This window comes from Takifugu rubripes, chromosome 17 (genome assembly GCF_901000725.2).
Source record: "Takifugu rubripes chromosome 17, fTakRub1.2, whole genome shotgun sequence".
NCBI lineage: Eukaryota > Metazoa > Chordata > Actinopteri > Tetraodontiformes > Tetraodontidae > Takifugu > Takifugu rubripes.
Genome location: NC_042301.1, coordinates 731,945 through 744,444, shown reverse-complemented (window position 1 = coordinate 744,444; position 12,500 = coordinate 731,945). Strand labels below are relative to the sequence as shown.

Genomic DNA, 12,500 nt, shown 5'->3' with positions numbered 1-12,500 from the left:
GAAGGACAGAACGAGCCATGCTGAGAGCGACCTGAAGACGTTCAAAGAGCGAATGCTGTCGCTGAAGAGTCGCAAAGGCGTGGAGCGGTTTGAGGAAAAGGAGGTTCTCCACTACTACCGTGACCCAAAGCTGGAGAGCGATCTCGCTGAGTTGCAGAACACTCTGCATGTAGAGGCCATGAGGCGCAGCTCCACCCAGACCGATATTGAAGTTTACAACAAGAAAATTATCACCCTTGAAGACACCCTCAAAAACACTCCTCCCAAACTGGTCACCAAAGAGATGACAGAGTTTGAGCGAGATCCTCAGCTGGATCTAGAAGCTGTGAGAATGAGGGATGAACTAGCCAGGTTTAGAGAGGAAATCCGAGTGAGGGATGGAGAGCAGATCCAGATGAAGACCGAGGTCTCCATTCTGCAGCAGAAATCGCCGCCAGTCATCGAAAAAGTGGTTGTGAGAGAAGTGTTGAAAGTGGAACAGGACCCACAGATGCTGAAAGCAGTGAGGGCATTTGAAAATGAAATATCTGGTGAGAGCAACAAGATGAGGCTGCTGAATGATCAAATCTTCCAGACCAAGGGTGAGATTAGTGCCCTTGAGAAGATTATTCCTCATATCAAACCTAAGATCATCACAAGGGAGGTTAAGAAGGTTGAACAAGACCCGGACCTCATCTCAGAATGTCAGAAGATCAGAACAGGACTGGAGGATGAGAAAACTGGGAACAACTCTTTGTCAAAAGAGTTGCTAGACCTTCAGAACTACTACCAGGAAGTCCAATCATGGAAGCCCAAAGTCGAAGTGAACGAAATCGTAAACGAGATCTACCGGATAGATCCAAACACAGAGATCGAAATAATGCGTCTCAGAAATCAAATCCAAGATTCTGTTAAGCAGCGGGGCAATCTGGAGAGGGAGATTACCCACGTCACAGCTGAGCTGGACGTTCTTCGGTCTGAGAAGCCTAAAGTGGAACTGAGAGAAGTTCTGCAAGAAGTGGTTAAAGAGGAACGAAGCCCAGAAAATGAGAGAGAGATTCAGAGGCTAAATAGCCAGCTGAACAGCCTGAACACCACATACAACTCCCTCTATGACAAAGTCAGGTATCTCAAGCAGGAAAGGGATGAATGGAAGGCTGAAAAGTCCAGAATAGAAACACGAGTTCTGACCAAAGAAGTCATCAAGTACGAACCAGATCCTCTGTTGGAGAAGGAAGCTGAACGCCTGAGAAGAAACGTGCGTGAGGAGTCACAACTGCGGCGCACGACTGAAGATTTGGTGTTTGACCTAAAAAACAACTTCATCATGCTGGACAGACAGAAGCCTGAAGAGAAGGTCGTTGTGAAGGAGGTTGTCCGCCTGGAGAGGGACCCAAAGCAGATATTCGACCATGAAAGGCTGAGCAGGAATCTAGATGATGAGGTGAAGACCCGGCGTCAGACCGAGCTGGAGCTGCAGCAGCTGCGGACCACCGTGGAGGATAAACAGAGGCTCCTCAGAGACAGCGACGAAAGCCGGAAGAGGATCCAGGCGGAATCTGAGCTCAGAGAACTTCGACTGCGCATCTCACAGCTGGAAAATGCTCCACCTCCGGTTGAAGAAAGTATCATTGTTGAGGAGGTCTTGAAGGTGGAACGAGACCCAAATCTGGAGAGGATGACAAACAATCTTCGTGCCGGCATGGACCAGCAGACCAGCAGCATCATGAGACTTCAGAGGGACATCCATAGTGTCAACATAAAGCTCCAGCTTCTGCAGAAGGAGAAGGCTGGCGAGAAGACGGTGTACAAAGAGATTGTGCGTGTGGAGAAAGACCAGGCCGTGGAAGCAGAGAGGGATCGCTGGAGGGAGCAGGTTTCTCAGCAAAGGTTCCTCAGGCAGGACCTAGAGGATGAAATCAGACGTCTCACGGATAAGCTCAACCTCGTGACAACAAGCAAGGCCAACACGTCCAGAGAGGAGACCACCCTGCTTTCAAACAGAGATGGGCTGAGGAAGGAAAGAGACAACCTCACTCAAGAACTAAGAAAACTGGAGGCCAGGCGACATGAGATCAGCCTGTCTTTCCACCAACAAAGCAAGCTAATGAGTGAGCGAACACAGATCAGCCGCCACCGGAGCCTCAAAATGGAGTCTGATGTTCAGCGTTTTGAGAATCAGATCCTGGAAGAAAAGGAGAAGCTCTACCTGCGAGACCGAACCATCGAAGAGCTTCTTCAACAACTGCAGAAAGAGGAGCAGTCAGAAACGAGGACCAAAGAGACCAACGTCTCCACCAGAATCAGCATTCTGGATCCTGAAACGGGCAAAGACATGTCCCCGTACGACGCCTACCTGCAGGGCCTGATTGATCGTCAACAGTACATCAGTCTGCAGGAGCTGGAGTGTGACTGGGAGGAGATCACCTCAGTGGGCCCTGACGGCGAGACCTCTGTACTGCAAGACCGCAAGAGCGGGAAACAGTACTCCATCAGAAATGCGCTCCAGGAAGGCAGGCTCACCGACTTCCAGTTACAGCAGTATAAACAAGGCAAGATTCCCATCTCGGAGTTTGCCCTGTTGGTGGCAGGCGACAGTAAGAAGGACTCGCGGCTGAACTCCAGCCTGAAGCCCAGCACCTCGGTCACAACGGCCTCCAGCCTCTCCACAGCCAGCGAATGCTACCCCGTGGCTGGGGTCTTGGATACAAACACGGACACCTGTTTCTCCGTACGCGCCGCCTCCGTGCGTAAACTGATCGACCTGACCACAGCACAGAAGCTGCTGGAGGCTCAAGCAGCCACAGGAGGCATCATTGACATCAACACCAAAGAAAGATACACCGTCCACAAGGCGGCGAGCAGAGGTCTCATCGATGACACTCAACTCCAGAGGCTCCTCAACGCACAAAAGGCCTTCACAGGGGTGGAAGACCCCATGACCAGAGAGGTTCTGTCTGTAGGAGAAGCTGTTGAGAAGGGCTGGATGCCCAAAGAGAACGCCATGCGCTACATCGAGGCGCAGCACCTCACTGGGGGGCTGGTGGACCCCAAAACCGGGCGTAGGGTCAACATCTTGGATGCAGTTGGTTGCAAAATGATAAATAGCACAATGTTGAGGGAGCTGCAGTCGGAGACGACACACATAAAGGATATTACCGACCCAATCACCAAGGAGAAGATCAGCTACAAACAGGCTCTGGATCGCTGCAGGACGGATCCGGCTTCAGGGCTCCCGGTGCTGCCGGCCTCCTCCAAAACCTCTGGTTACACTGCTCTTCACAACTCCACCAGATATGCAAGATTCTAGTTCTGTTTGCAACACTTGATAGCTGATAAGAGCAGATAATTGTGACGCCTTTAATCACTATTAGATTATTGAAAAACCCACAGAAATCCAGCCATCAATCATGTTTTATTACACGTTTTGACTCCCAGATTTGCTATCTGCTGAAATGATTGCTCTCGAGTTTACCTAACTCATGATAGATGGTTTTTGTCTAATCGAAATCTAATTTAAGAAACGCAAGAATCTAAATTGAGAGGGTTTGATGATGTTTTAAGGGGAATTGGGGTGAGGTGCTACGCTATATTACCAAGATGGAGTTGATTTTGTTACTGATGGGCTACAATGTTGCATTTTTCTTTGATAGACAACCAAATAAAATGACATTTAAATTATAATGGTCTAACAAATGTTGTGGTGTGTTCTTTTAAATACGACACAGAGCCTTTATTTATTTATTTATTTATTGAATACAGGTGACTGACGAATCAAACGTTCCAGCAGATTATTTAAGGGTTTCGACAAAAACCAGGTTAAAGTTCTGGAGCCCGAACAGGTCAGCGTTTGTGCTCTGTCGGGTTTCAGGTGCAGCGCCGCAGCTTCCTCAACTGGACTCTCGTTCCCTGAAGAAGCTGCGCTGCACAGCGATGGCCTTCTGGAGGAGAGCGACATTTACACCATCAACACAGGTCAGCACCCGGGCTCGGACCATCACACCAACACCTGTCGGACAGGAACATCCAGGTAAAGGTGGGTGAGGGATGCTCTGATGGGATCATGGTGGGAACAGAAACAAGCCTGTTTACACATGAAGCAAACTTCCTGGTGATCATGTGATCAGCAACAGCACTGGAGCACAGACCCAGAGTGATCCGCCCCCACTGTCGGATCACCTAAATCCCAGCGGGACACTCCCACCTCTGTGATCGGGCCGTGCGCTGCTCTCTGACAGGTCACAGTTTTTAAATAAGGTCAACAGCTGCCTGGAAAACCCTAATTAATAAATTCAGATTCTGACCAGAATAACTAATAAATCCAGATTCTGACCAGAATAAGTAATAAATCCAGATTCTGCCCAGAATAACTAATAAATCCAGATTCTGACCAGAATAACTAATAAATTCAGATTCTGACCAGAATAAGTAATAAATCCAGATTCTGACCAGAATAACTAATAAATTCAGATTCTGACCAGAATAACTAATAAATCCAGATTCTGACCAGAATAACTAATAAATTCAGATTCTGACCAGAATAAGTAATAAATCCAGATTCTGCCCAGAATAACTAATAAATCCAGATTCTGACCAGAATAAGTAATAAATCCAGATTCTGACCAGAATAACTAATAAATCTGACCCCTTTGGCTGCAGCGTAACTGTAGTTTTAGACCAGTGATTCAGGACAAACTGCTAATCTAATTTAGGTTTCTAAGCAGAGCTTATGTGATCAATCAAGTCTTTAAAAAATGAATTCCATCAAATTCCCAACACTTGGTTGAGCTTTTCAACAATCCAAAGACAAAGCTTTTCATCTTTCTTACTTTCAGCCTTCTCCACCTCACCAAGAGCCAGGTACTGGGCTCCGATTATTGGGTCAAAGGGCTCCACGTACGCGGTGTTGATGGTGACAGGATGCTCCGTGGAGCCCTGCTGGGCCCACAGGCTCGCCCGGGACTCATCCCAGTCGTAGCTGACAAGTCTAGAACATAAGGAAGGTCACCGTCCCCGCTCATCCAAGCGTGGACACACGTGCATCCAAGTATCGGAGCGGTTAAAAGGCTTTGTCATTAGCATCAGCTCATAGCATAGCAACCTAGCAACATAATTCACCTGCCAAATGTTCTGACGGATTTTCCTTCCTCCACTTCCACGGAGTTTATTTCCCAGGGAAAACAGAAAGCTGCAGCTGCAGGCAGCATATTCCTGAGCCAGAGACAGAGGTCCACAGCTTCAGTTATATATAGTTTATTCACTATAAGAGACACCCAGCTACATGTTCTGCAAATCTAAGTCTTAGTAAGAGTTTTGAATGAAGAACAGAAGCAGTTGCATTTGAAGAATCACTATTAGGCAATCAAGCAAAGATGAATCATTAAAGACTTTGCTTCCAACATGGTTATATTACAATAACTCACAAATTCCATCCATATTTTATCATTAAATCTAAAATAAGTTTGCCTAAATGTGCTTCTGAGCCATCTTATCAAATAATGGGAATTCCAGACGGGATCCTGGATATGTATGTCTTAGATCAGGAACATCTTTCAGTAATAAGTGCCGTTATTATTCTTAATCCCTTTAAAGTCTTAATCACGTTTTACAGTTTGGATGCAGAAATCTCTTTAAAACTCAGTTTCTCCACCGGATGCGTTGTTGTAACCTTAAACCAGTAAAAACGAACCTGATTCAGAACCCAAATATGTAAAGAACCTTGAAAAACAAATTCCAGTTTCCCACATACGTTAAGAAAGCTCTCTGGAAACTGTGTTTTGGTTCTTAACCTCCATTTTAATCACAGAAAACAGGAGGTCGAACCAACGCAAACTTCCGGGTTTCACGTCACGTGACTCGTCCCGACCTCTCCTTTCTGCGCATGCGTGCTGTCATTTGGGGTCATTTCACAACGCAAAGCTCGACCACCAGCCATGAATCCTGACATCGTGAAAGAAAGACAGAATGCCACGTTTAACGTGGAGAAACTGACCAATATTCTGGACGGGAGCACAGAAAAGACCCGAAGAAGACGAGAAATCGGTGAGTTTGTCGGGCCGCGTTGGCTGAAGGTTCGGTGGTACCTGCTGCAGCCATCAGCTCAGAACCACTGTGATTATTACTGGTATTATTGGAAGCAGCACCGGCCCGTTTAATAGCTCACATACAACTGATTCCGACTTGGGCTCAATTGAATGACGTTAGTTCGTTGTGAGAACGATTTTCAATATTAGGCCAGAATAGTTTGTGCGGAATAAGCGAGTTGAACGAGATGAAATGTGTTCCAGAAGGTTGTGCCCATGAATGGACCGCGCATTTCTGTTCTCTAAAGCACAGATAATCCACCTTTCTTCCCCCGACCAGCCGGGCTGCTCCGTTTACTGGTGCCACCGCTTGTGTTGCCATAGAGACAGTGTCCTGATGTCTTGCCCCCCCACTGGGTGGACCCCTCTAACTTAGGTCTGTTGTGATCTTGTGTCTGTTGAAGAGTCGATGGTTCTGAACGACCCCGACTTCCAGGAGCAGGACCCCAACTTCCTGTCCCGCAGCGAGCGCTACGACCAGGCCGTGAGGAAGAGCGCTCAGATGATCCTGAAGCTCAGGGAGTTCGGCATTTCTGACCCGGACGAGATCTACTACTATAAAAAGTACGTTTTCCCTGTGTGGACACGTGACCTGTCCTGGCAAACATGTCCCACCTTGTCCTTGTATAGACGGCCCCTCGATGACCTGCTGGCCTCACACACCAGCTATATTATTGTACCTGTTGTATCAGAGCAGCGGCGTCTCCCCCCACAAATGTCCTGGAACTGTCGCCCACGTTAGCTTTAGAAAATTAAATCAATCGCCTTTGTTTGTGTGTGTAGTCGCGTTGGTGCGAGCAGGGGAGCAAAGTTCAGAGCCAGTTTCAACTGTGTCAAAGGGGGAAGCTCCTAATATAGTTCAGTCGTTCAGCAACTCCAGGTTCTCTGGGAGCTCGTTTGTGGTGTGGTGGTAACACGCTTGTGTCCAAAAGTTCACTCTTAAGTTGCTGTTAAAGCGCTAAGCAACACGGCTGTGGGTTAGCTCACAGTTGACTAGCTTGTTGGCTAACTGGCTAAATAACACACCAGCTCAGCCTTCATTGTGCGTTTCCCAACGTGGCTCAGACGTACCGAGGCATCTTCAGAAAGATGCTAACAGTCAGTTTCTGTAAATGAACCTTGAAGTCAAATATTTCAGACAAATTCTGTGTTGTTTCTGTGTTGTAACGTTGCCTTAAATAGGTCATGATTGAGTTTGGGGGGTGGAATCAGAAAATGGTGTCTAAGTCTCAGCTGTGTGTCTCACCTTCCCTTCATTAGTCTTGCTATGGCTAACCAACATGAGGCCCTGGGGCTGCACTTTGTCATGTTCCTCCCAACCCTGTACAGCCAGTGTGACCCTCAGCAGTCCAGAAAATGGATCCCTCTGGCTCAGTCCTTCCAGGTGCTCGGTACCTATGCCCAAACTGAGATGGGTCACGGTCAGTCCAGAACCTAGACTTGAATTGATTTATTCATTTAACCTCTGAGAGAAACGTCAATCAATTTGTGGTTAAATTAACCTCAGGGGAGAATCTGCTCTTCCCGGAGGGTTGAATGGTGTAGATGTTTGACAGATCCACACCGTGCAGGATGGACCGGCACTCTGGGATCCACTATCGGATCGGCGCCATCCTCAGATGTTCCACAATAACACCAGGACGCTTCTTTGCTGCTGCTGCTCTCAAAAATCTCATTTTCTGCTGCTGAAGGCAAACCTGGGCCAATCATTAGAGGGAATCTTCCTGTTCCTCCTGAGGAATCCAGTCGATCCTCTCATAATTATAAAATGGTTCTTTAAACACAGCGGTTAAAACTGCTCAGAACCTAAACGAGGCCGAACCATTAATGTGGGCTTTTGATTTCACCTGAACCGCATCTGATGTCCACGCGGATCATTTCAGCTCTGCAGGTCGTCGGGATCCATTTGGGGGGTTAGCGTGGGATAGGGATCCATTTGGGGGGGGTTAGCGTGGGACAGGGATCCATTTGGGGGTTAGCGTGGGATATAGGGATCCATTTGGGGGTTAGCGTGGGATAGGGATCCATTTGGGGGGTTAGCGTGGGACAGGGATCCATTTGGGGGGGGTTAGCGTGGGATAGGGATCCATTTGGGGGGTTAGCGTGGGACAGGGATCCATTTGGGGGGGTTAGCGTGGGATAGGGATCCATTTGGGGGGGGTTAGCGTGGGACAGGGATCCATTTGGGGGGTTAGCGTGGGACAGGGATCCATTTGGGGGTTAGCGTGGGATAGGGATCCATTTGGGGGGTTAGCGTGGGACAGGGATCCATTTGGGGGGGGTTAGCGTGGGACAGGGATCCATTTGGGGGTTAGCGTGGGATAGGGATCCATTTGGGGGGTTAGCGTGGGACAGGGATCCATTTGGGGGGGGGTTAGCGTGGGACAGGGATCCATTTGGGGGGGTTAGCGTGGGATAGGGATCCATTTGGGGGGTAAGCGTGGATAGGGATCCATTTGGGGGGTTAGCGTGGGATAGGGATCCATTTGGGGGGGGTTAGCGTGGGATAGGGATCCATTTGGGGGTTAGCGTGGGACAGGGATCCATTTGGGGGGGTTAGCGTGGGACAGGGATCCATTTGGGGGGTTAGCGTGGGATAGGGATCCATTTGGGGGGTTAGCGTGGGACAGGGATCCATTTGGGGGGGTTAGCGTGGGACAGGGATCCATTTGGGGGGGTTAGCGTGGGACAGGGATCCATTTGGGGGGTTAGCGTGGGACAGGGATCCATTTGGGGGGTTAGCGTGGGATAACCTTGTAATTGTGAGCAGAGTTGTGCGGATGTGGATGCTTCTCCAGCATCAAGGCTTTGCTCGTCTCCCAAATCCTCCTCTACTCCAGGTTTTCCGGACTAGCGCCGCTCCGGTTGATCCCACCACAACACTCCAGAAAGGCGTTAGCCAGCGAGCTAGCAGCCACAGCAGTGGGGGAGGTTCTGGCCCGGTTCTTACGCGCTGCTTGTATGTTCTGCTGTTGGAGCGTCTCAGAGCCACCGTTAGCGCCGGGTCGGTGGCGGCGCCGCTCTTTAACATCGGGCCCACGCCTGGTTTGCGTGTGTCCGTGAACGTTGGAGAACATTCCTGTACACAAGCATTGTGGTACTGGTCCAACGGGTCACTGCGGGTTGCTGTTTTCAGAGCTTCTGCTTCCAGGTCAATGAGCAGAATAAAGCGCACGTGCGTTGGCCAGCTCGCCGTCCACGTGCTCACCACCGGGCTTTCTGGGGTAGGGGTCCAGCTCCATCGGAACCATAGGCAGGAGTCGGGCTCAGTGATTGTTGCCTCCACCGAGGTCAGAGGTCACCCGGGTGGTTGTGGACCCGTCACATCAAAGTCTTCTCCAGGGTTTTGGCAGGTTGTTTTTAAGGACTTCCTGGATTTCCAGGACTGCTGACGGATGCTACAGTGAACGTGTGTGTGTCTGTCGTCCGTCGTCTTCTGTCGCTACCGCGTGAACGAACATCGGTGTAAAACTGTCCGTTACCGTGGCGACGCTCTCTCCTGTGTCCACTTCACGATGTGCTTCTGTTTCGCCCCTGTGTTGCATGGTCAAGCTGTGTGCATCCAGACAGGCCCGAGCCCTTGGATCTCCATCTGGGGATGTTCCTGCCCACATTGCTAAACCAGGCCACCCCAGAGCAAATGGACCGGTTCTTCACACCCGCCTGGAACCTCCAGATCATTGGCACCTACGCACAGACAGAGATGGGTCACGGTAAACCAACACAGGGGGCTCCAAACATGCAGCCTGGTAGAGCTGGCCGGGTTAGGGTTAGGGTTAGGTTATGTTAGGTTAGGGTTAGGATAGGTTAGGTTATGTTAGGTTAGGGTTAGGATAGGTTATGGTTAGGGTTAGGTTATGGTTAGGATAGGTTATGGTTACGGTTAGGTAGGGTTAGGGTTAGGCTATGGTTAGGGTTATGGTTAGGGTTAGGTTAGGATAGGTTAGGGTTAGGTTAGGTAGGGTTAGGGTTAGGTTAGGGTTAGGTTAGGGTTAGGTTAGGGATAGGTTAGGGTTAGGATAGGTTAGGGTTAGGTTAGGATAGGTTAGGGTTAGGTTAGGGCTAGGTTAGGGTTAGGGTTAGGTTAGGGTTCGGATAGGTTATGGTTAGGGTTAGGTTAGGGTTAGGTTAGGGTTAGGTTAGGGTTAGGATAGGTTATGGTTAGGGTTAGGTTAGGATTAGGTTAGGTTAGGTAGGGTTAGGTTATGGTTAGGGTTAGGTTATGTTAGGTTAGGTTATGTTAGGTTAGAGTTAGGGTTAGGTTAGAGTTAGGGTTAGGGTTAGAGGGTTAGGGTTAGAGGGTTAGGGTTCGAGGGTTAGGGTTAGTTAGGTTAGGGTTACGTAACGTTTAATCACCTCTCTGTAAAGGGCTTTGATGGAGGGATGGGGGGAGGGATGGATGGGGGATGAAGCATCTCATAAAGGACTAAAATGTAAAGGCAAAACATATTTTGGTCTTTTTACCTTTGGAGATTAGTTTCAAAAGTTTACTTTAATGTTGCTGGTTTACAAAGTAAGGATGAAGGTTTGCGTGCTCTCTGTAAACTTTTGGTTACTAAGGCAACCTGGGTTCTGATGGACTGGAACCAGGCACGCCCACGTGACAGAGGGAGCAGACCCTCCCCTCGCTACGAAGGGTGCGCTGGCTGCTCTGGTGGTGGGTCCAATATTCTGCTGTCCATGAGCCAAACTGGGCCGAGCTCTGGACCTGCTGGTGAACAGGGGACACTGGAAGGGGGGGCGTCTCACCTGCTGCATCGTAGGGCGCTACCAGGCCCACTGGGTCCTCCTCCGGGCCCCAGAGGGGGGGTGCTGGGGGGTTGTTCAGCCCTCCCAGGACCACCAGGCCCGGAGGGGTGACAACAGGAGGCTGCCAGGTCTCCTCTGGGTGATGGGTGGCCCTTCAGGGCCTTCTCTGCATGGTTGGGTCCACTGCAGTGCAGCTTGAGCTGTTCTAGAGGTTCTGAGGAGTTCTTCCTTCTCCAGCAGGACGGTGGCGCTGCAGCCAGCGAGCATCCTGCAGCGCCACCACCCCCACGGTGCTGCCTGTGCCTCCACTGGCTCCTCGTGCACCTCTCAATCACCACCCTCTTCTGCCTGTAGCAGGAGAGGGTGGTGATTGGCTGGTGGCGTTCTGTCGAGCCCTTTTCATACAGGGGGGGGGGTCTCCTCCCTGTGACACACCTGAGTGCAGCCAATCCTGGGGGACAGCACATTAGCTTCCTCCCTGTAAATGCAAATGAACCTGACTCCAGCTGGATCTAACTAGTGCTGGTCCACAGTTGAGGCTCTCACTACTGAGGATGGTGCTGGGTCAGACCAGCCTGCCCCAGAACCAGCTCCTCACCGTTCACATCATGGAGCTGTAGAACTGGCGATCGGATCACTAAGACGCTCAATAACCCCCCCGATCGCCGGGAAAATGGTGAAACTAGTTAAAGACGACTGAGTCTTTTTAGGTTTTGACCCACCTCCCTCACGGCTTCAGGCTCAAATTTAACGGAAGGAAAATGTTTAAATGAAAACCTGCTTCCGTTTGTAGAAGAATGAACCCCAAGTGTGTGTGTGTGTGCGCGTGTGTGTGTGTGTGCGCACGTGTGTGTGTGTGTGCGCTGAGTCAGCTGGAATAAAACACTAACCCTCTGCACACTTTCCACTAATGAATTCGTCTGCACCCCAAAACGGATTCTTAAGTTCATAATTTTTGTGGTTGAGACATGGACGTGCCGAGCACACACACACACACACACACACACGCACACACACACACACACACACACGCACACACACACACGCACACACACACACACACACACACACACACGCACACACACTTCAGTCGTACCTGAGGTATCTCCATGACTTGTGGGTTTAGATCTGTCAAACATCTACTCGCCTGCTGGCTTGTAGTTTATCTCAAAATAATCAAGCAAATGTTTAAAGCACCACTGTGTTCATCCGTGAGTGTGTGTGTGTGTGTGTGTGTGTGTGCGTGTGTGTGTGTGTGTGTGTGTGTGTGTGTGTGTGTGTGTGTGTGTGTGATACAGCTTATGCAGCTATTGATCCCTTTCATTGTGTGTATTTCCTGTATCGTTGTGTGTGTTTGTCCTCCCTGATGCTTGGCAGGCACTCACCTCCGAGGACTGGAGACCACGGCGACCTTTGACCCCGCCACGCAGGAGTTTGTCCTCAACAGTCCCACCATCAGCTCCATCAAGTGGTGGCCCGGCGGGCGTATGTATTACACATCTACTCAGCTGGACTTTAGCTGGACATGTTCCAGAGCCTGAGGCCTGGCTAGCATATAGCTTAGCATGGTGATAGCCACATGCCTTTTGCAGATGTCCCCTAACCCTACGTGGGGGTAGACCCAGGTTCCCTGAAGGCTTCAGAGCTGTTCTGTGCCATCACTTTTGACCTTTCTGACCTTCTGACCTT

At 49.8% G+C, this 12,500-nt stretch overlaps 3 protein-coding genes across 7 annotated transcripts in view; 2 read left to right on the top strand and 1 right to left on the bottom strand.

Annotated features, from left to right (window-relative positions):
• evpla (envoplakin a) overlaps positions 1 to 3,663 on the top strand; it is a 16,615-nt gene extending 12,952 nt beyond the window's left edge. Inside the window, exon 22 of the mRNA XM_029850203.1 lies at positions 1 to 3,663. This exon is cut by the window's left edge and continues 104 nt beyond it. Coding sequence (XP_029706063.1) covers positions 1 to 3,289 — 3,289 coding nt within the window. The 3' untranslated portion in view covers positions 3,290 to 3,663.
• A 46-nt stretch (positions 3,664 to 3,709) lies between these two features.
• Positions 3,710 to 6,771, bottom strand: ten1 (TEN1 subunit of CST complex). 4 transcript variants are annotated; one of them, XM_029850335.1, is made up of 4 exons: positions 6,743 to 6,771; positions 5,098 to 5,190; positions 4,809 to 4,966; positions 3,710 to 3,988 (listed from the first exon to the last, which is right to left on the bottom strand). In XM_029850335.1, exons 2-4 carry the CDS (start codon positions 5,184 to 5,186, stop codon positions 3,870 to 3,872), a joined length of 366 nt encoding a protein of 121 aa, XP_029706195.1. In that variant the 5' UTR covers positions 5,187 to 5,190; positions 6,743 to 6,771; the 3' UTR covers positions 3,710 to 3,869. The 4 variants fall into 4 exon arrangements, with proteins under 4 accessions (XP_029706195.1, XP_029706196.1, XP_011616196.2 ...); XM_029850336.1 differs by lacking the exon at positions 6,743 to 6,771 and adding an exon at positions 6,325 to 6,343; XM_011617894.2 differs by lacking the exon at positions 6,743 to 6,771 and adding an exon at positions 5,729 to 5,825.
• The window catches only part of acox1 (acyl-CoA oxidase 1, palmitoyl), a 13,217-nt gene continuing 6,577 nt past the window's right edge, over positions 5,861 to 12,500 (top strand). Inside the window, exons 1-4 of one of the 2 annotated variants that reach the window (XM_029850253.1) lie at positions 5,861 to 6,021; positions 6,467 to 6,626; positions 9,615 to 9,775; positions 12,189 to 12,296. In XM_029850253.1, the coding sequence (XP_029706113.1) occupies positions 5,913 to 6,021; positions 6,467 to 6,626; positions 9,615 to 9,775; positions 12,189 to 12,296 (538 nt within the window). In that variant the 5' untranslated portion in view covers positions 5,861 to 5,912. Of the gene's footprint in view, positions 6,022 to 6,466; positions 6,627 to 7,322; positions 7,484 to 9,614; positions 9,776 to 12,188; positions 12,297 to 12,500 lie in introns of both variants that reach the window. The other variant, XM_029850252.1, reaches the window with a different exon arrangement.